This window comes from Pseudonaja textilis, chromosome 3 (genome assembly GCF_049901715.1).
Source record: "Pseudonaja textilis isolate UNSWEBS1 chromosome 3, rPseTex1.2, whole genome shotgun sequence".
NCBI classification, from domain to species: Eukaryota; Metazoa; Chordata; class Lepidosauria; order Squamata; family Elapidae; genus Pseudonaja; species Pseudonaja textilis.
Window position 1 is genome coordinate 96,920,639 of NC_141992.1, and position 24,988 is coordinate 96,945,626.

A 24,988-nucleotide genomic window follows, 5' to 3' on the forward strand; every position below is an offset into this window, starting at 1 on the left:
TCTAATTGCCAGAAAATCTGAATGGCTGAATTTTAAGCCACAACGAAACAAGATCAATTCTATTTTTCCTCTGGCCGAACCATACCTGTTCTTCTAGCTGCTGCCTTTGCTTTTTAGCTTTGCTTTGCTTATAGTAGTCCATTATCATCATGGCTGCGTAGATTTTCCCAACTGTCAGGTCTGTAGCTGGAAGTAAAAGATGTAACCATATTAACCAAAATAGAACCATTTACTCTGCTAAGAGAACTGGAATCAGGGTCATACAATCTTGCACATCGGTGGGGCAGGAAAGAACACATATTGATAAGCTTGGCTCTGAATTTTCAAGCCCTGTGATTTGGAGGGAACCAGTGGTCCTCAGATAAGCTGTAGATCATAGGTAGAATGATGCCTTGGTGTCTGCATAGCATGTTTTTAAAAGGTTAACATTTTATCCTACTATCAGAACAGTCTTAGAATAGAATAGCTAGAATATTGGCTATTTTGTGCAAGGAGAGATGTGTCTGAGTATTATTTACACGTGGATGCATTTCTATTTTCATGTATGTTTTTCTGCTTTATGTCTCCATATAGAATAGGCTAGATTTAAACAATGTAAATTAGCACGAGGAATTTGCTTATATTAAATTCCTTCTCTTTGTTAAAAATCATATGAGTCTTGCTTCTTTCATTTTTCTGAATCTCACTTGGCAGCTCCCTAAACAATACTCTCTACTCCCTAAACAATAACTTACTTTTTGGCATGGGCACCAACAGATCTAGCATCTTCTGAGAAAGGTGAGGCCAAATGGTCAGTATCTCCTTCTGGAGCTCAGAGTCTAACTGTTGCCAGTCTGCACCACCTATAAGGGAGCAGATCAAAAGAACTCTAAACAAAGTGGAGAGAAAGAGAAGGAAAGAGAAAAAGAAAACAAGGGAGCTAGACTCATTATTTATCCATTTTGTTTCCCCTCTTCCTCTAAGCTTAATGACACCAGAGATAAGAACCCTTCTTTAGTTCAAATTGGCTGCCAAGGGCCAAATCTGTGAGGTCCTGGAGGATACCAACAAGACTTAAATTTATCGAAGTATCCAAACCAGTACTCCTCAATCTTTAATTAATTAAGCCATCAGTAGTATCCCTGCAAATCAGATGAGATATTTATAATATATGTATACACACATTAATTCTTAACTGTTTCACATTCTCCTCTGAAAAATTTGATGATGTCTCACAATGGACTCCCATTACACAATCAGTAAGTTTCTGAGATTTCCTATTTCATTTCTTGTTTCCTCTTTTATGCACCATACTAGCAGACTTGGTTTAGCAGCATTTTTTCCCATGACTGGGGGAAAAAAAAACTAGACCTGAAATTATTCTTAGAGCATCAGATTATTCTGAGTCATAAGGACTATGTAGATTATAAATTAATTGATTTGGGGAAGTTGCCCATTTTCTCCCCTCAAAAAGTAAATGTCTAACTCTTGGCTATTTTAGTTTCCTTGCTTTACTTTCCCATTTACCTCCAGATTCCTACCTTTTGCAATCTTAATATTAAGAGCTGTTCTAATTAATGCCATCAGGGTGGAAGTGAAATGCACCGTATTGTCTTCAGCCACTGGCATGTTCATCAGGACCAGTCTCTGCACAAAACAGGTGGGGAGAAGGGAATCAGGCAGAAAACCGTTTGGAAAAGTATAGCATGGAGACACAAGCAAAATGCTTAAAACGCATAAACTAAAACAGCCAAAAAGGAGGGCAAGGATCGCCCCCGTCCCCTCCAACCTATCCCATTCCCTCCAGCGTAGTCTTTTGCCCTTTTTTAATTCACCTTGCCAAGGATATGTGTTCTTTTACTGACTTGGAGCAAGACGGACAAGATGACCGATCAGGTTCCTTCACAATCACATTCTGTGATCATGGGAAAGGAATTCAAACTCTCTGATTCCATTAAAAGGAGAAGCAGATGTAGTTTACTTCTGCATCTCCTGTTTAGAACAATTTTTGTTTTGCTTAATAAGCTCAGAACTCTTAGCTATATCCTGGCGCCCCCTTTTTGAGTTTTCTTCAAAAGAGGTCTTGTTGGCAGCAAATGATTGTACATGCAATGGTTCCATTTTATCTGAAGCTGAAGAGGGAGGAGAGAAAGTGAAAATGAAGAGAAATTGATGAGTCACGTGGGAGTGAGTAGGTCATGCTCCTTTTACCCTTGAAAGGAAAACAAATGGCCAAATCCACTTCCCAGAGTGTATATATTGCTTTGTCAATTCTTATGCAATTCTTTCCATCACACCAACCACCCTCTTTCTTGAGATAGTGAGACTAAGACTCATGGAATATTTTTGCTTCCATGTGTACAAAATTTAAACAAAAGGGTTTTATCCTTCTGAAACCAAATGGTACCATTGTGGCATGCACAAAAGCCCTCAGCTAAGTTGCCCTCAGCTAAAATCCTGGATAAATGCAGTAAACTGACAATTCCAAATAACTATTTAGAGAGCCAGGGTTTGCAATCCTGTTTTTTAAGCATTTGAACCAGAACTTTCATGCAGGAGTTTTAGGAGGTGGAGTTAAAAAAGTAAAGGTGCACAATCAAAACTCTTTTTATATGCAGGTAGGACTCAACTTACAACCACAAATGAGCCTGGAATTATGGTTGTAAGTCATGGCAGCTGTTAGCTGAGGCACCCATCTGATCCCCTCACCTAATGACTACAATCCTGTCTTTCGCTATTGAAGTCGTTAAGCAACTGTGTGTGTCCTTAAGCAGAGCATGAAATTCCTCAGGAGGTGGGGGAGGCTCTGGGAATCCTGGTGCAGGCCCGCACTGCAGCACTTCCCCAGATCACATTTGGCTTTCCCCACGCATTACCTAGCTTCCCACCCTACAAGGTTGTATTCCCATTACACCTTCATTTCATTTGCCTTTTCTGAAGACTGCCTTTCCCAAGGAGAAGCAGCCAGTGTGCTGTGCCATGTGGCCTTTCTATTCAGAAACCACACGATGCCATCCTGGAAGCAGGTGCAATTTTGGAAGTGGTTGCAATTCTTGTCATTTAAGAATCCTGGCCACTCCCAAAATGATATCTGCTTCCAGAATGGCACTGAACAGCCTTTGCATAAGAAGGTTGTGTGGTGCATTGGCTGCTTTTTCTTTTCTTGAAAGGCAATCTTCAAAAAAAATAATCATCATCATCATCTTTTGGAAAGAGAAATAGCCAACACGCCACATGGCCTTCCTACATAGAGGCTGGTTCGTGTCACCCTGGAAGCCGGGGCTATTTTGGGAGCAGCTGCAATTCTCACAGTTCTGTATAGGAAGGCCATGTGACACACTGGCTTTCCTCAGAAGAGGCAAATAGAGCGAGGGATGGGAGGGAGGCAGGGAAGTCAAGGGTGTTGGGGCCCAGTACAGCAGAAAGCAGGCCCAAAGCCTGTGGGGACTCAGCTGGGTTGGAAGTGGGCTCAAGAGATCCAGCCGGGAGGAATGGAGGAAAGAAGTGATTGGGGTCAGCTGCAATATCCCTACAATTGATTGTAAGAGTGGGTTGATTAACAAGTGGCGAGATTTTGTGACTCTGAGGGCATCACAGCAGCCATAACATTGGGTATAGGTCATAAGTCCCTTTGTTCAGTGCCATCGTAATTTCATAAAGTTACCGAATGTATAGTCATAAGTTGAGGACTACCTGAATCAAAAAGGGACACAGTTTCAATCAGAGTCCTCTTTACCTTTTTTTAACTTTCTTCTTCCATACAGTTGCTCTGATTTCTACCACTGAAATCAGGCTATCATTTCCACATCACGCACACACACACCCCATTTTCACTCCAAATGCTTAGGAGCCTTTTGGAGGTGAACCACGTCTACCTTCCTTTCTGACGACTTGAAATCATGAGAAGGAATATACATCACTGCCATAGCCTCAAGTCTTTTTTACGACATTTTATGCAAAAGGCAAAAGCAACAAAACACTTCCCAGTTAACTAGACTTCAGACTACCATTTCTGCTACAGGTTCTGAAGCTCAAGAGTCAGGAGGAACAGTTATATCCAAGCAGAAATGCAACCACAGCATCCTCAAACAAAAAAACATGTGTGTGTGTGTGTGTGTGTGTGTGAGAGAGAGAGAGAGAGAGAGAGAAAGAGAGAGAGAGAGAGAGAGAGAGAGAATGAATATCCTAATTTCATGGCAGCTTCCATTACATCTATTTACCTCTGAGTTGGAAATGAATTAACCCAGCCTCTCAATACTTTATGAATACTGAGATATTAGCACAGGATCCTCAGACAGAAGCTGCTACCTTTTTTTAGGCTGCTACCTTTTCCAGAACAAAACTGGATCCATTTTCCCATCCATTCTCTCACTTCCTATAATGAGACACCTAGCAAGAACCTGTTCTGCAGGTTACTTTGAACCTGATCTAGAGTCCTATTGGATGCAGTTATATCACACTATTCACAAAGCGGCTTATCACCTGCTCCAGCTCAGCTTCAGGGGTATCACTTTTTGCTTTCCAGACTGTCAGAGCAACCCTTGCAGATTTTTTTTTTAAGTCAAACGCTCTGCTGAACGGATTTCAATTTAATGGGCATGCCACACTTCATTTTGTATTTCAACGAATCAATGAGAAGAAATTGCAGTTTTTAGAGTAGTTTCTCATTTTCTTCTGATGTAGTTGTCCTATTTCAAAATCTTTGCTTAGTTCAGACGTTTATACAGATTACAGTTCAAACGTACATATTAAAAGAATAGTTTCACATTTGGACTGAGAGCCACACTTGGCTCTTAAGTAGCGTGAGGGGGATTGCATTCCTAAAAGCAGACAACTCAGGATAATTTCATTAAAATATATTAAATGTTATTAATATAAATGTTCTCATGTAGCTAACTATTTTTCCATTTCAAACAAATTCCAAAAGGCTGCTGATGGAAACTTCTGGAGGGACTCTTTTATTTTATTTTATTTCTGTATAATCAGAAATAAAACACAGGGCATATTCCCAGATACGTTTGTACCTTTAAGTGTGAAAATTACTTTAATATTAATCATATTGGTATAAACTGCCTTATATCTGAACTTTAGCCCAGCTAGCCAAAAAATGTCTAATCTAAATGGGAAAGGTATTCCGTGGCTTCAGAGAGGATTATATGCAGTCCCTGTTACCTGGAACATTTCCACTAAAGTAGCTGAATGGAAACCACACCTGAATGCATAAAGAACATTTGCTCTAATGCTAAACAAAGATCTTTTGAATCTTATTCTGCACCCCATACCTTTTTGCAGACAATAGAATAACTGAACAAGTGTCCTATCAATCATAATATTCAGTGCAAAAATAAATTATTGAGTATTCGCTACCTTACATTACAGCTACCAATCCTGTTTCTCTTGGATCTACCCTCCCAATGTTTGTTGTGTGCCTGCACAAACTAACTTTCAGCATTATTTGCACTGATCCACAGGCCTGTTATTTTTATAATGCTATTGCAAACAGAGTTGTAAGGATTTGAAACATATAATCAGTACATATTTAGCTAGGAACACAATCTGAAATCAATGGAATAATGGAACACCTCCTTTATCTCCCACCACCCCTTACCATAATTCGTTTCCCATTTCTTGCTAATCAGAAGCCCATAAAGGAAAGAAGGGTTGTTCTACCTTATAAGCAACTTTGGAGGGACATCTCTTCCCGAGGCCTAGTGGTGGGGACATGAGAGTCAGCATTTCATACATCTCAGTGTAATGGATGCGGCCACTGCTCATGTGCAAGGAGGAGAGAGGATAAAGGAAATGGGGAGGGGAGGGAACAAGATGCAGGAAAAAAACAAAAACAAAAGAAAAAGGCATTCCCAGAGGTAAAAGACCCAAATAAACCAGAATATAGGAAACAGAAGAGAGAGAACAAAAACAAACGAACAAACAAAAAGACAGACAGGAAAAGAACAGGAAACCCATTAATCAATGCAAATCATACATGACAGCTTGTGCTGATGTGGATTTATAGCACCCCTCACACAGACCCAGGTACGCCACCAAAACGAACTGCCTACCTGCCTTTCCATTTTCTCTGTGGATGTTTTTACAGTCAGTTCTTTCAACTGCAGTACGTCGCGTGCCCCTTGTAATTTCCAGGGCTTGTGTGTAAGTGTTATAAATCAAGATACAGAAAAGGTGTTGTTTGGAATATGGTGATGCATACCTCAGTGAAGTGGCATGTCCTCCCTCTCTGGCTGTGTCCATGCAAGAAGAAAGCAGCATCTTGCATAGGAGGGAAGTCCATGGTGGTTACTTCTCAAAGGAATGTGTCTGTTTGCTTCCATCTAGCGTTAGGATGGAACACGTTCCCACCATGCACTGGTGCAAAGGCATGCCAAGTATGTAAGAAAAGAGAATGCAGGGAGAAAATCCGACATGCCATGCTCTCCAGCCCTTCTCCCATTTCCTCCCACATGCGAATATTCAAGTTTCCCCCAGTTGGAGTTTAAAAAGTCTTGACAGAGGCAGCTGTTTTGCCTTAAAGGCTTCAGTTGGGTTGGTTGGTATTCCCTGTTTTGTGAGTCTCTGGTTCTGTATTCAGCCCTCTACTCAGTATAAAAGGAGGTCAGATTAAAGTCGTCTCTTGCCATGAAAGCTTCATTGTGAATCCTTATTCTAAGTGTGGGGAATAGTGTGGAAAAAGATAAAGGGCTTCCTCTATTCTTTCCAAGAAGAGAAGCACAATATACAAAGTGTGATGTAAGGAAAGAAAAGGCTTGCATGGGTTTTGGTGACTGATCCAGTGAAAGTAAACTCTGATGCCCTACACTGGCTATTAAAACTGTTTTTTCAGCCCTTTTTAGGTGAAAGATACGGTGACCTTTGTTCAGCTCTTGTATTACTTTTAAGACTCATTAACGCAGAGGGATCACTGTTAATACAACATGTTTGGCATTTACATTGCTCTTATTTTTGATAAAATGTGTAATAATTTTGTGTTTTTCATTCAACTCAAAATTATCCATTTCCTATTACTCCCTTCAATCTTTACTTAACATTTCTAGGTTGGTCTTTTGCTGAATGGCAGTCAAAATGGCTTGTATGCAGCTATTAAAATGCATTAAAATATACTGTTTGAAAATAAACTGTACAAGGAAGGTTTGATTGAATTGCTTTTTATTCCTGAAAACATGTCCTTAAAGTGCCTCCAAAATATCTCTCTTCACAACTGAATTTGACTTATTTTTAAATTTTGTTTTCTTTTTTCTTCCATTTTAAATTTGGTAGTTTTTTTAGTGAAACATTTTAAAAGAAGAACTGTATATAATTTTCTAGAGAAGCATGAAACAAATCATATCCAAGAGATATTGTAGTAACATCTTTAAGAAAAAGAAGAACAGTATTCATAAAATTAAAATTAAACAAAAATGTGAAAATGCTTGCACAGAAGAAAGAAAAAAGGTTTAAAAATCTGTCTCAAATCTGAAATTGACTTACAGATGGATTTACAAATTACAACCTACAAGAAAGACATGAAAATAATAGATTTACAAATAAAATTGAATGATTTAAAAATTAAAAAACTATATACAAACAATAAATCAGAGAAGCAATGTGGATTATTTTTTAATAGTGGATTTACAGAAGGGAAATGCTGAAGCTGCCACAGTGGAATTACAAAAGGGGCCTGACAAAGATGATTACAAAAAGTTTGAGAGAAGAGGCAAAGAGTATGAAAAGGCAGATGTTAGAGCTTTCTGCAAGGAATTTAACTGTTGGGAGAAACAAGACAGAACACAGAATTGGTTTATTTGATCTAGGTTAAAATAATGGGTTGCTATTTCAGGTGTTAATTAATTGTTTTTGATTGGAACTAGATGATGGTGGTTATTTCTAAGAATGTTTAATTATAATAAGGCTGGACTTTGATTATTTGAAGAGAGGAAACAGGGTGGATCTGTTTAAATGGAAAGGAAAAATTCAAATTGGGTGTAACCAGGGATGGGATTCTACTGGTTCTGTCCACTTTTGTAGAACCAGTTGCTCTGAAAAGCAGCAAACAGAGAGCATACACGCATGCGCAAAATGTAAAATCACTGAACTGGTAGTTACACCAGTCGGATTCCACCCCTGGATGTAATAGATATAGTTTGTAATAATTATATTATTTCGGATAACCCTTGCTGATGAATATGGTGAAATGAGGCTGGAGAGATATGATTACAGAGAATGGGATAATGTATGGAATGAAGAGGGTTTGGTTGTATTATAAAATATAGTAATAGGTTGTTAACATAGATTATACTTTCTTTTACTATTTTTATATCTTTGCTTTATTTTCTTTTTCTGCACTTTAAAATGCTTTTTAAGCATCAGAGAGGCTTAAAAAACAGATCAGATTTAACTTACCGAGCAAGGGTTAACATGCTATGGATTAAACTTGAACTAAATAAGCTTTTCAATATCAGGTCAAAAAACTAAAAACTAAATACAAATTTACAATATTAAAAGAAGATAATTATCTTGTCAATGGGGTTAATTATGTATCTATTCAATTTGTGAATTTCAGGTATAGTAAGCAGGAGACATAATCACATACAATTATTTGCACAATAGTTTTCACCAATAGTTTGCACAAATATATTTTAGCCACTCATAATATGAAAAAAAGGAAGTCTGAATGGGAAAAAATCCACAGCAAGACTTCCTGGAATGACTTTTCTGCATAATCGCTATCATTAGGGATTCTTTTTCAAGCTAATGGCTGTTTATCCAGGCAAAAGATTAAAAACAATATTTGCAAATCACTTGATATGTAGATGCCTAAGGAGATACAGATATATTTACAGATGTAGATAATTTTAAATCTTAATTGTTAGCCTCCCAGATCCTTTGGGAATGAGTGACATACAAATAATGTCATAAAATTAAATAAAAAATTAAATAAGTTGAGGAAATGTTTGATATAGCAGAAAGCCAGCTGGTTCTCAAAATCAAATAATACACTTTACCTAAGTAAAGATGTTGATAGATTTTTCATTTACCTAGAATCTTTCCACACTACTCTTCAACATATGATAAAAGGACAAAAATTTGTTATTTATAATATAAGCTTAATGAACATGGCACAGTTAGAAATATTAAATCAGCATGGGATATAAAGCTAGTAGTTAATATTTCAGTGTATCCTAATTAATTTTTCTGTTCGAAGTAATCATAAAGATAAATAATTTCATAGTGTGTGTGTGTGTATACACACACACACACACACTGACAAGTTATGCTGATGGGAAAAACAAATACAAAGTTTGTTAAAAACAAAAATAAGAAAAAATCCAAATGGTAAAATTTTAGCATAGTTCTGATGCTGACTGCACAGTACAAAATGAGTCACAGGAAATTGTCCAAAAGCATTCAGTTGTCTTGATTTATCTGGGCAAGTATTCAAATTCAGGAAAGTTTTCCTTTTTTGCAAGTCAGTGTGAGGCTAAGAGGAAAAAAAAACCCCAAGCACTGTAGGAGAGGCAAAAGACTATGTGAACTGAATTTGCTCATGGTTCCTTAATTATGCTATGCAATTACTGAGAAATAGGGACAGTTCCCCATTTCCAAAGTTAATTTGGAAGATTCTCTGTGGGTATGTTCACTGCTGCTTGTGGTGTTCACTATGGAAGATAATTAGTATGTTTTAATCCTTTCTAAAGCAAAACTGAACAAATACCGTATTTCCCCATGTATAAGCACCCCCTTTGTATAAGCCACCCCCCCAATTTTTGGACTGTGAAGTTTTGAAAAAAATATTTTATTAGAGAAACAAGTTATGAAGAAAGAAAATTTACAAAGAAACAAAATTCAAGATTCATAATAAGTTTCTCTTCCTGCTTTCTCCATCTGATGATTGCCCTCCGATCTGGTGGAGGTCCAAATTCCCGCTCAGCTGCATGATTACCAAATTCTTTGGCAAACTTAATGACTTTTAACTTAAAGCTTGCAGTGTAGGCTTGTCTCTTGTCCATTTTAGAATTTCAAAATAACACAGTAATGAATACTGTGTACAATCTTGCAAGTCGCACGAAAAAAAGCACGGTGCTGCAACACTGTCTGTCCCGCGATCGCCGGCAGGTCGACTGACGGTCGCTGCCAAGCCCGGGCGGCGTCCGTACGGGCGGCAACAGACGAAAAAGCTTCAGACAAAAGTCGTCCGCGACGCCTAGATCTACAATTTCGGTCATGACGTCGAAGGCGGTGCGGGCGACGCCTGCAATCTACGCATCAGAACGAGAGTACGGTAGGAACAAAGCATTCAGGCCGATGCCTAGCTATCGCGTACTCGCACTCATAATCACTTACACTTTTTATCACTTACAATTTTTACAAAAAAGTATAGCATACTGCTAGAAAACCAGTTTATTCCTACTTTATTATTTTATGCATTTTTCACGTATAAAAAGTGTACCTGCTTTGTATATGCCACCCCCTACTTTTTGGGCTTGAAAATTTTGGAAAAAAGGGGTGGCTTATACATGGGGAAATACGGTATACTTCAAAGGGGCAACATCTCATCAATTTTCTCACATATTCTGGATCTTTAGGAAATGGGAGCTGGGGGAGAAGAAACTATATATTATATAATAGTTTTAGGAATTGTTCAACTGAAAGCACTTTGACTTGGAAAGAGAGTGTGAAGAAGCAATGTGGGATTTTTGAGGTGGTGGTGGTGGAATTTGAATAGTTATTTTTATCTAGAGGTTGTACAACATTTTTTCTTAGTGAAACTTTGGGAAGGCAAGCAATCCAATGAAGGATCATGAAGGATGACCTAAGGAACTGTATTATGAAAATGATGCAGAGATAATTAAGTTTTCTTAGCTGGAACAAAATCGAATAGAAGCAGCTCTTCAATTAGAAGAAAGCAAAAGTTCATTCTTTTTCAGTGGACTTTTGCAAGTGAATTTGACACAGATTTGTTAGTAAACTTTGAATTCTAAATGACCTTGACATGAATAGAAGATAGTGTTTCATAATCATCTTTGGCCCTTGTCAGTACTGATGAACAAAAGGAGACCAGCAAGAAGCAAAGAATTACTATTAAACAAAGCTGTGATTTGTTAGTCATTTGTCATAGAGATGTTGTTCTTTCACTTATAAAATCCATATCATTCATATATATATATATATATATATATATATATATATATATATATATATATATATGTGTGTGTGTGTGTGTGTGTGTGTGTGTGTGTGTGTGTGTGTTTTCTTAAGTTTTCGCGGGTATTTATATGTATGGTATTCAGCTTTGTTCGGGTATTTTCCCACGTCATTATAGTTGTGCTTTTAAAGTTGTAGCAACGTTTCGGCAGAATCTCATCTGCCATCATCAGGCTTCTGTATAGTGTTCGTCTGTGATGAACACTATACAGAAGCCTGATGATGGCAGATGAGATTCTGCCAAAGCTACAACTTTAAAAGCACAACTACAATGACGTGGGAAAACACCGAACAAAGCTGAAATAAATATATATATATATATATATATATATATATATATATATATATATATATATATATATATATATATATATATATATATATGTTTTCTGAGGTTCTCGGGTATTTATATGTAGATCTTTGGTTGTTCGGGTTTCTCCCGCGTAAGATTTGAAGTATCTAGGCACGTTTCGATGAAGTCTCATTCATCATCTTCAGGCTTCTGTCTCCAGCTCTGTGCTTCTCAGAGTAATGGAGATTGCAGCTGCTTCCTCCTTTAACTGCCAGTGGGGGTGGAACTTGATTGGGTGGGGGCTTGGCTGTGTTCTGATTGGGTGGGGTGTGTTCTCATTGGTAGGGGTTTGGCTGTGTTCTGATTGGTTGGGGGTTAGCCGTGTTCTGATTGGTTGGAGCGTGTTCTGTTCAGGAGGGGGCTTGGTTGTGCTCAGGTTAGTTTTAGTTGCTGGGGATTTGAGCTGGAGAGTTGTGATCTTGCTGTTTGGCTTCTAGTTCGTGGTCCTGCTGCATCTTCATAGTGGGTGTTGGTTTGCTTCATGTATGGCTCAGAGGGTTTGAAGTGGGTAGTGATGCAGCTGCAGTGCAGCTTCTGGTCCATGGTCGTTTCTCATTTTCTGAATGGGTGGGAGTCTGTTTTCTACATGGAAGTGTGGTGGTGGCATCTTGTGTGGCTCTCATGGGTGTGGGTCCAGTGTCCTTCTTCATGTTAGGTACTCGTCTGTTCATGAGGCGGGTTTCCAAATGGCTGGAAGGCGGGAGGTGTCATCTCGTTTGTTCATGCTGTGTGGGCGTTTTTCTATCTCTATGGCTTCTCTGATTATTCTGCTGTTGAAGTGTTCGGTTTTGGCGATAGTTCTGGTATTTTTTTAAAATCAATTTCATGTCCTGTGGCTTTGAGGTGTTGGACCAGGAAGAGGTCGTTTCTTCTTTTTGATTGAGTTCTTATGTTTCTTCAATCGTGCGCTTATTCTTCTGTTAGTTTGTCCAATGTATGTGTTAGGGCAGGTTGTGCAGGGGATTTCGTATACTCCTTGGTTTTCTAATTCGATTTTGTCTTTGGGGTTTCTTAGGATGGTGGATATTTTTAGCAAGATCCTCCAAAAACACAACATCAAAACAGCATTCTGCACAAACAAAAAATATCCACCATCCTAAGAAACCCCAAAGACAAAATCAATTAGAAAACCAAGGAGTATACGAAATCCCCTGCACAACCTGCCCTAACACATACATTGGACAAACTAACAGAAGAATAAGCGCACGCATTGAAGAACATAAGAACTCAATCAAAAAAGAAGAAATGACCTCTTCCCTGGTCCAACACCTCAAAGCCACAGGACATGAAATTGATTTTAAAAATACCAGAACTATCGCCAAAACCGAACACTTCAACAGCAGAATAATCAGAGAAGCCATAGAGATAGAAAAACGCCCACACAGCATGAACAAACGAGATGACACCTCCCGCCTTCCAGCCATTTGGAAACCCGCCTCATGAACAGACGAGTACCTAACATGAAGAAGGACACTGGACCCACACCCATGAGAGCCACACAAGATGCCACCACCACACTTCCATGTAGAAAACAGACTCCCACCCATTCAGAAAATGAGAAACGACCATGGACCAGAAGCTGCACTGCAGCTGCATCACTACCCACTTCAAACCCCTCTGAGCCATACATGAAGCAAACCAACACCCACTATGAAGATGCAGCAGGACCACGAACTAGAAGCCAAACAGCAAGATCACAACTCTCCAGCTCAAATCCCCAGCAACTAAAACTAACCTGAGCACAACCAAGCCCCCTCCTGAACAGAACACGCCCAACCAATCAGAACACGGCTAACCCCCAACCAATCAGAACACAGCCAAACCCCCTACCAATGAGAACACACCCCACCCAATCAGAACACAGCCAAGCCCCCACCCAATCAAGTTCCACCCCACTGGCAGTTAAAAGGAGGAAGCAGCTGCAATCTCCATTACTCTGAGAAGCACAGAGCTGGAGACAGAAGCCTGAAGATGATGAATGAGACTTCATCGAAACGTTGCCTAGATACTTCAAATCTTACGCGGGAGAAAACCCGAACAACCAAAGATCTACATATATATATATATATATATATATATGAATTTACTATATTTGATATAACTAGGGTTTATTTTTTCTTAAAATCAATACCATATATACATATTTTTTGTGTATATCTATGTGTTTGTACAAAATTAACACCCATAAAATAGGTATAAAAGATTAATACATGAACATTTGCCTTATTTTTTTATTAGAAGTGATCTCACAATAGAACACTAAACCTGAGCTCAGTACCAGACTATACTAAAGAAAGAATACTTCTCTATACAAAAATATTTCTCACTCCTAAAAGCTCCAGCTTTCTCCTTGACATGCTAATTGCTCATTGACTAAGGGGCTTTATTAATTTAAAACCCAAATAGCCAGATGAGCTCCTGCCCACCATATCAAGTGTCATTTTCTGGCATATGTTTTTCATTGAATTAAGTTAAGATGTTTGAGATTGGCCAACTGACCATATCATTAGGAGATGCAATCTGAATCTAGTTGCACTACTTCTGAAGTCAGACAGAGTGTTATTTTGGATGAATAGATCTTCCATACCCAAACAGTGTAATACACTTTTAAAATTAAGTCTCTGGGTACAACTGGTGAGCTTTGTTCATTTCTTACCATATCTGATTTGATTTTTTTTAAATTAAATTAAAATTCTTTTTCCCTACTTTTGCTCCCAAGTTAATGAAAAACCAAATACAATGCCCATTTCAAATGAAAAAATGTAGGTCCTAAAGAGCAAAGCAGAAAACAATGGTTCCAAAGACTTCTCTATGCTATAATAGTCATTCTAAAACCTCCAGAGTTATTCATTCAAGGTGAGAATGAATGTGTAATTTCAGCTGTGCCCTGAAATCCATTTCTTGATCTTTTCCAGTTATGTATAACAGCTGCTGATTCTGAGAAGGTTTGAATCTCTTTAAACTCGAGGGAAAGCAAGTCAGGATTCCCTTGGGAAGTACAATAGCGTGAAGTACAAAAGAGAAGATGAGAGCGGGATTTAATGGGATGTCCCTATTGCCAGGTTGTGGCTGGGATTGTGAGGCAAACCTTGCAAGCCACCCTGCAGGGGCACTTCTCTCCCAGGCCCAGAGGAGGCGAGATCACCCGTACTAATTTGTACATATCCTTATACAGGATCCTGCCACTGGAAAGGAAGCACAGGTGAGTTAATAGGCCCAATCAGGAAATGGGAAAGAAGAACTGTGTGCAACTGGTAACGCCAGAGATGTGCATTGCCCTTTTTCTAGGAGGGGGCTGAGGGAAGGCTCTGCACAATCACCTCCTTTGAAGATATAGCTATTATTTTCTCTACCGTGTTCCCATGGAGGAATTTTTCATCGTCAAGAAGGAGCATATGGCCTGATTTATAATGGAACGATAAAACTCAGTCATTTTATCAAGTTTTATTCAATTTTTTTTAAAAAAGCACAATAAATGGTTTTGCATAATCAACAATTCATATCCAGTGGATAAATGGTGTCTTATTGTATACAAAGTTTCAAGCCAGGGTTCCTCCCCTCCATCAAAGCCTGTCTTTCCTCTTTGTCCTCCCCACACACCCCAGTGGTGATCAATCTGTACTGTTAGTTCAATTTCACCTAGGATAAACAGGTGCTCCAAAGCTATATCAAGAGCATGTCAGGAGATGATTAGACAACAGTGCTTCCTTTTGGTATCCCAGGGTTTGGGTTTTTTCTTTTTTGTCTCTGAAAACTAAGGTTTAGTTGTATCAGCCAAAGACAATTTCTTTCCTGATTCTTTTCTGTTTTGGTCACCACAGTCTAGCAGTGGAAGGGCAGGAGGTAAAACTCTTACAGTTATAATGATCAGTTTAATTTCGAATGATAATTATACTGTAGGCAGTATTCTAGACAGAATTGTAGGTATTATTTTTAATGCAGTGATAAAGTGCAAAAGAAGAAACTGAATTGTTTATAATCCTATTTTTTCATGGCAAGGTTGGATGATTTTTGAAAAACTACAGTCTTAGTATAAGACAAATTTAGTGGGCTAGTTATAAAAATAAATATAGGAAGGGGAAAATGGGAAAATAAGACTGGAAAAATCTGTTGTGTTCTCATTTAAATCCTAAATAATTTTTCCACATACTGGCTTTCTTCACTTCTATGAGACTGCACCCAGAATTGCCAATCAGTATAACTTTTAGCTACAAAGGGTGACACTGACATTTCTTGACCTTTCAAGAAAATTACATGAATTTCCTTGCTACAGATGAGTTATTAAGCCAGGGCTACCAAATTAACGTCTGCTTTTAACAGCAGAAACAAGTTCAGAAGAGTAGCCATGTTAACTGTGCACTCATCTTAAAGGCCAACATATTTATTGTGTAAATCTTTTAGAAGGCAGAGGTGTAATTAATTTAGAAGAGCAAGTTCACAGAAAACAATACATTTAGTTTTCAGGTCCAATGGTAAAGCAGGTAATATCCATTTGATGAACTTCTAAGATTCCAATATATCCAGAAAAATCATGAACATTGACACTAATATTGATAGACGATTAGGCAGACAGGTGATACTAATTCAAGCCGGAGAAAGATAATAAATAAACGTTTAAGTTTTCAGATTTGAGGTCCATAAAAGATAACCTAAGGTATTACTCCCAGTGGCAGTTCCACTTCAGGCTAAGGACCATCACTTAGGAATTCTGGAATTAGGCAAATATACTGAAATGCCCCAAGGAAGATATAATGGAAAACAATATCTCCAAAGCACTACTGAAATGTATGGGTAGTATGAGTGAAGGTTTTTAATAACATGGTGGTCAATTCACTTTTGACATAAATTATCTGTGGAGTTTTTTTTTTCTTAAAACATTTTAGGTTGCAGACACAAAAAGATAATATAGTACAAAATGAAAAAAAAATGAGTGGGGGATTTAATGTTGGACATACATGGGTAAAATCCTCTTTATGCATATATCTGAGACCTCAATTTCCACAATGGCTCACAAGTATGTCCATATGGTTGATATAGGAAAAATACTTTGCTGCAGGAAAACTGCAACCTACAGAATATTTCATTGTCATTAAAAGTGCACAGCTGCTCTTATTTAAAAGAGCTCTTGCAAAGCTGTGATGATAGAATTAAAAAAAACTCACAAAGGATATATACTTCTTTTTAATTAAAAAGCTGAAACTGGCTGAATTGTTAATTTAAGTAAGACTATTAGGTTGTTTATGTGCAGATGGCCTTTGTATAAGAACATCTAGAAGCATTTCCATTCTATTTGTACTTGACTTGGATATCACATCTAAACAGATTTTGTAAAGAATGTGGCAAAAGAAGTTAGATATGCCTACATACCATGCAGCTCTATCATATTCTGCCCAAATCCTGACAAATTCATCAAGGTGATGAGGTCCCAAAATGGAAGAATCTCGAGTCAGATATTCAAAATTGTCCATAATGACAGCCACAAAGAGATTGAGCATCTAAGTATGAAGGAAACAAGAAGAATGCATAGTAAGGGGAAAGAGATAGGAACCAGATCTGTAAGTAGAAGACCAGCAAATAAACACAAAAGAGAGCTGCAATGTAATCCTGCACATGATACTGAAATTATTTAATTGTGTCTACAGCTGCTTCTCTTTAATAGCTCTGAGAAATACTAAAGAATATCATACCATCTTTTAAATCAATCTGCTGAAAACAAGCAAAACAATAAATCTGTAGAATAATGGTAAGAGGAACTCACCAAGAAGGAGCAGAAGAAGATAAAGGAGACAAAGTAGACATATGCTAGTTCTGTGCCACATTTCTCATTCTCATTTTGTCCAGATGTTGCTGTGGTGTCTGGCTCACAACCTTTCCCTTCTAGGCATGAAAGCATAATCTCCTGCCATGCCTCCCCTGTAGCACTTCTGTAAGAAAACAAATCCATCTTGTGGTTTATTACTATGTTCAAAAAATCCTTCTTACTTTCAGAAAGTCTCTGTTTAAGCTACAACTCTTTTAAAAATAGACTTCGGGGTGTTTTAAGGAGTTTTTTTTTAAATGTAAGTTGAGGTAAGTTCTTGCTCTTCTGCAAAGTCTATTGCAAACATCATACTAAGCATAATTTCCCCTCAAGTTGAGCTTGTCTCCTGGTGACCATCTGACCATGTAGATTTAGAAGTAATCTGTCATTGCTAAACAAGCTGGTAGGGGCAGCAGCCTCAGAAAGCAGTAATTATCCCACTATTGTACATAATACATGTAATTTTATGTTTAGAAACGTAAGTTTCTAAAGATACATTTCAGATAGTTTCTTAAATGTAAATTAAATTCTTAAGATACATTTCAAATCCAATAAATGGTTCAGAAATCATCCATGACATCTAGAGACTGTCTGGGGTTAATTCCATCATAGTTACCAAATGTGATATCACTTCTTGCTAATCATATTTAACATACAACCGGGTATGAAGTGCTATATTTTATTGAAATTCAGTTATAACACCGAGGAGGACTTTTATACAATTTATGATTCAGTCCAGTCAGATCTAATTATGACTTCTGCATCAAGTGAGAAGCTAGAATGGGATTCCAATAGAAAAGCTTAAATTCCATTTTGGCAATGAAAGGGTTTATCAAGTTTAAAGATTATGATGACATTGTAGATGCACTGAAGGAAGGGAGAGGTGCTGTTGTATAATCTGCCTGATAATTAAACTAGAACAAAGATAATAGTATTGTTCATGAATCTCTTTGGAATTAGGATGCCTATTAGAGAATTTTATCTGACTTCAGAACATAGAGGTTCATTACAAAGATAAAAAAGTAGGAGACACAAAAAATAAAAGTTGTGGCCCATTGAGCTGAAAACAATTCAGTCTTAAGCTAAAGCCTACTAAATAGTCTGTAAAAAGGGAGACTTTGAGTCCTTGGTTTGTAACAAGCTGTGTAAAACTAGCTAGCCGAGTATTGGCTCATTACCAGAAGCTTTTGAAATCTTAGGGGAGACAGTTCTTCCCTTTATAATGAAGTGTGAATATAAATGTAAATTTACCTAAACAGTAACATCAGAGAACCAAGGAAGCTGCGGAAATTGTTGTGGCGGTTAATGTGGCTTTCCTCATCTAGCTTGATGTTCCCAAACACCTGAAAGCATAGGAATGAAAGTATTATTTTTTACTTCATAAAACAAAAATACTGCAATCACAGCAATGTGTGGATGGTAGAAAATGTACAGTGCTCTGATCATTCTTTCACATTTCCAAAGTTTGTTGTTGATACCAGAACAAGGGGGAAAATACTGCTGGGATAAAACATTTTTCAAAATCTTGAAGAGAGTTAAAACAATACTAACTGGTTATAGCACGAGTGTCAAACTTGCAACATCATGTTGTCATCACATTTCTTCCTCTTCGCTAAACCAGGTGGGCGTGGCCAGTGTGTGACACATCTGGCCATGCCCACTATAACCCCTGGGTTATATGTCAACTCATCTCACTTTCTCCTTCAATAACCACATTGTATAGCATTTGTATTGAACCCCAACAAATTTAAGGGATTCAGTAGTTAGTCACCATACAGACATTTTTGAGTAATTAGCAGTAGATTACCTCTTACATTGCGTTTATTAATTTGACTTAAACCTCACCTTTTGATCAGCAGTTCAAACCAACATGGAGAACACTCATTTCTATATTTCCAGACAGGAACCCCACACCCAGATGAACTAATTCTACTCTATTGTAAGGTAAGACTCGCACTGATGATGTTACCTAGTTTGGGTAAAGAAACGTTTGCAAGAAGACAAACAAGCTCAGAGAGCACCAAGGACCCTTCATTTCAAAGCTACATATGTAGCTACACACTGAGCTACATATATTCTCCTTTATTGGTATTGTAAGTTATATTAACAGAATCTTGCAAGACTGAAAGTACATTTCTCTCCATTGCCTTTACAGCCCAAGAAACTAGGGATTGTCTGTTCTGAGGTGTTTGCCATGCCCACATTTGTTCTGTGGGCTCAGCTGCTGCTTATCTGACCATTCCCATGGCACTGGTTCTTTCACTTCTCCCAAAGTCATTTCCACACACTATTGCAATATTTCATAACAGTAACAATTATGTCAAACAAGACGGCATGATTGAGTCAAATTTATCCAATAAATTGCCATATCCCAGGATGAAATAGAAAGAATATCCTTGTTCTTAACTTAATATTTTAACCTCTATGTCATATACCAATTTTCCTGTAGTTGCACATAAGATATAAAAGCAAATAGCAGATGGTGTATATGTTCTATCTATCAAAAATAAAGAATAAAAATAAAAAAATCTTATTGTGTTTTTATATACATATCATCCATTGTACATAAGAGGGCATTGCTTCTTAGGGAATCTGAATTAGTTCGTAAATTTTTCACTTGACAAGTCAGAACTGTGAGCAGAAAAAAAAAGGTTCATAATTCATGAAATTTTTTCTTCACAGTGCGGATTCTTTAGAAAGAACACTGATAGGCTCATGTTATACATCAAGAATGTAACAATCCATGTTCCTGAATATAAGATATTGCATTATATTTTTCTTCAGGTGCCAATAGTTGTTACATTATAAATAGCCTACTATTCAGCTTTCCTCAACCTGTGTACTTGAGATATTCTTGACTACAGATTAACTGAGCTAATGGACCTCCTGCCTGAAAATGGGCGATTAAGCTTAATGTAAGAGGAGGACTCAAGATTTTGTTATTTCTATGTTTGGTGGACCCACCATCCTAGACCTTTTTAGTTCTTTGCTTACCTGCATCCCAATGATTGCATAAATGAAGAAGAGCATTGCAATGAGAAGGCAGACATAGGGGAGAGCCTGGAAAAGGCAAATTATACAAAGTACTGTGTTATTACAGGCATAATATTTATATGCTTAAAACAGAAACATCCGTATGTGTACTTAAAGTAGTAATAAATAAGCGGTGGCAGAGAAGATAAGAATCTCTGTTTAAACTAACTAAATGGTTTGTGAAGGAAGCTATGATGCTAAGTTTAAGAAATGTGATAATAAAAAGATTGACACCAATATAGAGCAGAGTAACAGCTGACTTAATTACAGTTTCTTTAACAAACATGCAAGTGGTCAGTGGGAGGTAATAAAAACTAGAAAAATGCAGAGGGAATTAAGGCACTAAGTATATTTTCCTGCTATATGTGAGGAAGTGCACAAAATAAGACAGAAGACTTAAGAGTTATTAAACAATAATATACTTTACCTTCGTTCTCCTATGCCACTTCCAGATTGACAATTTTCATGATTACTGTAATCTGACAGTATGGAGTCCTTTCATTTTAAAACCTGTTTTTAAACCTAAATCTAAAATTTTTTAAATATGGCAATTGTATTTCTAACCTCAAATAGGCCTTGACTGATTATGTGCCATCAAGTCATTGTCAACTCTTAAGCAACAATATAGATATATTTTCCTCCAACTATCCCTAACCTGATCTTTCAGGTCTTCTATTGCATTTAAAGAACCCAATATAACCCTGAAAAAAATCTGCTCCATGAATATGGCCAAGTAAATTTTGTAAGCCTCAGATTCCAGTGAGGCCCTCAGCCACTTCTGTATAAATGTTTAGACATTTTTTACATATTGTGCGTAATAAATTTGATTTGACTCTGTGTAACTTCCAAGTATAGAAAGGAATAAAATAAATTGGAGATATGAAGAAGGATGCCACCAGACATATGGGAGACAGAGGAGTATAACATTGTGAGAAAGGAAGAGCCAAATTAGATAACCAACAAAGAAGCAAAACAATCTGCACAAATATAAAGAAAGACCACGTAACTTAGCAGCACCTTCTTGTTCTATCACTGGTTCAGATATTGTTTATTTGATCAGGACATGCTTGTTTCACCACTAATTGTGGTTCAGAGCATTGTTTACTTCTCTCTGAAGACTGGAAGACTGCCATCAACCTTTCCTCATGGCATATTTTTAGTTATAATGAGCTATGATATTTTGGTTTTAATATCCTTTCTTGTGATAACAATATTGTAGCTTCCAAGCTAGCTTTTAACTAGCTTAGTAAGGAATATATTGTACATGATATAATAATTTATGGGTTTCTTAAAAAGAAAATTTGGGGCCTAAATTCCTGATTCTAAGTGCATGGTCTTCCAGGTTCTAAGTGGTTTTTTAAACTATGCTAGCTTCTGCAATTGTTTGGCTGACTTTAACCCAATCTAGATATTAATCCTATACAACTAGCAGTCAGTATGGAAAAAGAGATCCTCAACAGGTGGAAGCCCTTAGCTTCTATTTAGATGGGAAAGATAGAAAAAAAGGATGTTGGAAGAAATTATTGGCTGATTGTTTTCAAATTACTGCCAATACCTGCTTGTATGTGCTTCAGTGGAGGCTTGCTTTATTTATGAATGAAAATATGAATAATGCATATTTGGAGAGTGCCAGGTTGTGACAGGTTATGAAAGTGTTATATGCCAGCTTCAGAAAAGCTAAAAGTTAATAATAAATGAATACTTTTTAAGTCCCCCCCCAAAAAAAATCTAATCTACATTTTTGTAGCATATTTTGTTTCATGGGAAGAAATAAAAAAAATATGGAAAGGGTATATTGTTTGCTGTGATAGAAGAGGTTGGGGGAATCATGGAACAATGGTTTAATAATGAAGTGGTAAATACTCCAGATTGTTACAGCCACATGGAAGCAAATGAATTGGCAAAGGGGGATTTGATTCTAAGTGAAAGCTGCATCCCACTGGGTTTGCAATACAAAATAGGTAATAATAGGGCTTTAGATTCACTTTGGAAGAGGCGTTTGGAATGTGGGGGAGTGTGAACTGAGCAGCACCTGTCTGTGACTCATCAAAGTAGCCATGTCTGTTTCCAGAATCACTTTCTGAAGCACCTCTTCTGAATCAGAAGTGTTGCACAGCCATAGCAGCTGGAGATATCCTGAGGGGTGGGGACAATTAACTGTAAGTCTTTTAAATCAGAGTTCCTCTCTCCCTGAATAATAGATTACAAACATCCTTCTTCAAACATTGGGGCTTTGTTAGGTATGTCTTGCTTGTTGTAAAGGATGCTGGGCTAGTAAGGATTTTAGTCTACTGTACTGCACTTATGCCAGATACTTAGAGTATCCAGTCTTTCTTAAAGCAAATCTTCCAAAAATTCCTCATCTATGAAACTTGAAGACATGGTCATTTATATGGATAAAGAGGAAGAAAGCTTGCTAGCTCTTTCTCCAATATCTGTGTTTTTGTGGATGATTGATGGTTTGACCTAAGGCATTCATAATCACCTAATATATCTGCTTGGATGTACCCTGCAATTGTGTATGCAATGGTTGATGTTATTCATTGTCCTAAGCAATCCACTGACCTTGGAAGGAAGACAGGAGTTCAGCTTTTACCTTGAATGACTGCACAAAGGTCCAGAGCAGAATTCGAATGGTATACCCTTGGCGAAGCAGTTTGATGAGACGGGCAGCCCGGAACAACTTCAGAAAGCTCATGTTGAAGCTGCTGGTAACTGTCGGCTTAACACAGTGCCAGAGAGAAGGAGGAAACAGTAAAATGAAAAAGTAAAAAAGAAACATCATATGCCGTTTTCAGTCTTGATCTTCCATGAAAGGAGAGCAATGGAGAAAGAGATTCACCTTACTATCTGTCAGGATAATTTCTGTAATACTGCCAATCACGGTGATGAAATCAAATATGTTCCAAGTGTCACGGAAATAATTCTGCAGAAAGAAGAGTAATGTGCAGATTAACCTACTATATAATGTAAGCATTGATGTAATAATATCCCTTGAAAATTTGCCAACAAATTTTGAGACTATGTTTAGATACACAAAGAATAAGGGCGGCCTATCTTTGGTTATCTAGTCTGAGATCTCATAGGCTTTCATGAGCCAGTACAAAGTTCCCTATTATGTCTTGAAATTCCTGAATGATTTTCTTTATCACCTTCTGCTCCAGCATCATTTAAAAAAAGGAACCACACTCACCTGATTGGGCTAGGGATTGGGCTGGGTGTAGGATTTTGGGTCAAGCCAGCAAATCTAATTTTTGACAAATCTAGGCTATTTATCTGGTGTCATGATTTCCAGTTCAAATAACAAATATTCCAATGAATATATATTGCATGTAGGTCTGCCAGAAAGGATAATTCAACTTTAAATAGAATCACTCTATATGTCCCTACATCCATCTAGGCATCAATTTTATTTTCTTTCAAGGCTATGCTTTTAAGAAGAATTTCAGGAGCCAAAGGATTACTGGTATTCCAATAACTTCATCAAGTGTATCACTCCAGAATTTATAACCAGACACTGAGGAATTCAGGAAGACACATAGTATCCATTCATGTTTCATTCTACCAACTTGGGTCCTCATTTTGCCGAGCTTGGAAGGATGGAAGACTAAGTCAACCTTGAGCCTGTCAGGATCGAACCCTTGGCCATGGGCAGAGTTAGACTGCAATACTGCAGTCTAACCACTATGTCACTATGGCTCTTGGGGATTGAGGAAGCATGGGAAAATATTGAATGATTGTGGGAATCTAGTTGGTTTCTAAGGAATAGATTTTCTGCAGGAGGGAAAGACATGGGAAGGAAAACAAATGTTGGACTGGATGGTTAGCATTATAAAAATAAATTATGCCGAAATGAGCAATCTGTTGATGAAGTAAATAATTTTGTCTATCTAGGGTTTCATGAGAAAACAGCCTTTATTATTTAATTAAATATTATTAAGAAGCATTTAAGAGGTTTGGTACCATAGAGGCTCCATCCCCATCAAGAACAATGTCCAGCTCTGGATATCAATAACTTTTAACTTGGGATGTGCAGATAGCAATTCCTATGGGCAAGGACTGATCCCTAAGCATTCTTAGTGCATGCAAACTACAGTACCCATAAACAGAGTTTTCATATCTAATGCTGAATGCATTTTACTCACCAGGAAACCAAAAGCTATGATTTTCAGGATACATTCCAATGAGAAAACCATGGTAAAAGCAATATTCAGATACTTCAGAGCCAATTCATATGTATATGGAGCAGAATAGTACTACCAAAAAGAAAAAATAAAGATGAGTCATAATACTCTGAATTTCAGTTAGGCTAATATAAGAATCCTGGAGGTTTGCCTATCTCTTTAAGATTTGCACATTCTAAATAGTGAGATGAATACGAAATACAGTTACCACTAAAAAGAAATAGCTCCAATATTTTAGAGGGAGGGAGGAAGGGATGGAGGGACAGAGAGAGAAAGAGAGATTGATTCATTGGTCCTGAAACCCATCATTTAGCTTCCCATAATGGAGAAAGGCTAAAGAAAAGTTCAATGGGGACAACAGGAATGGTTTATATTTGCCTCTTTCAGTAAGAAGGTATTATAATAAAATAGTAAGTAAAATTATGAAATTACTAAGCATTA

The 24,988-nt window shown here is 37.5% G+C and overlaps 1 protein-coding gene across 1 annotated transcript in view; it reads right to left on the reverse strand.

Annotated features, from left to right (window-relative positions):
- Positions 1-24,988, reverse strand: part of CACNA1E (calcium voltage-gated channel subunit alpha1 E) — a 346,898-nt gene that overhangs the window by 30,875 nt on the left and 291,035 nt on the right. The window contains exons 32-42 of the mRNA XM_087930443.1: positions 24,509-24,619; positions 23,206-23,289; positions 22,960-23,085; positions 20,325-20,390; positions 18,582-18,673; positions 17,289-17,454; positions 16,898-17,025; positions 5,650-5,746; positions 1,521-1,626; positions 735-842; positions 86-186 (exon numbers count right to left, since the gene is read on the reverse strand). Coding sequence (XP_087786569.1) covers positions 86-186; positions 735-842; positions 1,521-1,626; positions 5,650-5,746; positions 16,898-17,025; positions 17,289-17,454; positions 18,582-18,673; positions 20,325-20,390; positions 22,960-23,085; positions 23,206-23,289; positions 24,509-24,619 — 1,185 coding nt within the window. The remainder of the gene's footprint in view (positions 1-85; positions 187-734; positions 843-1,520; positions 1,627-5,649; positions 5,747-16,897; positions 17,026-17,288; positions 17,455-18,581; positions 18,674-20,324; positions 20,391-22,959; positions 23,086-23,205; positions 23,290-24,508; positions 24,620-24,988) is intronic.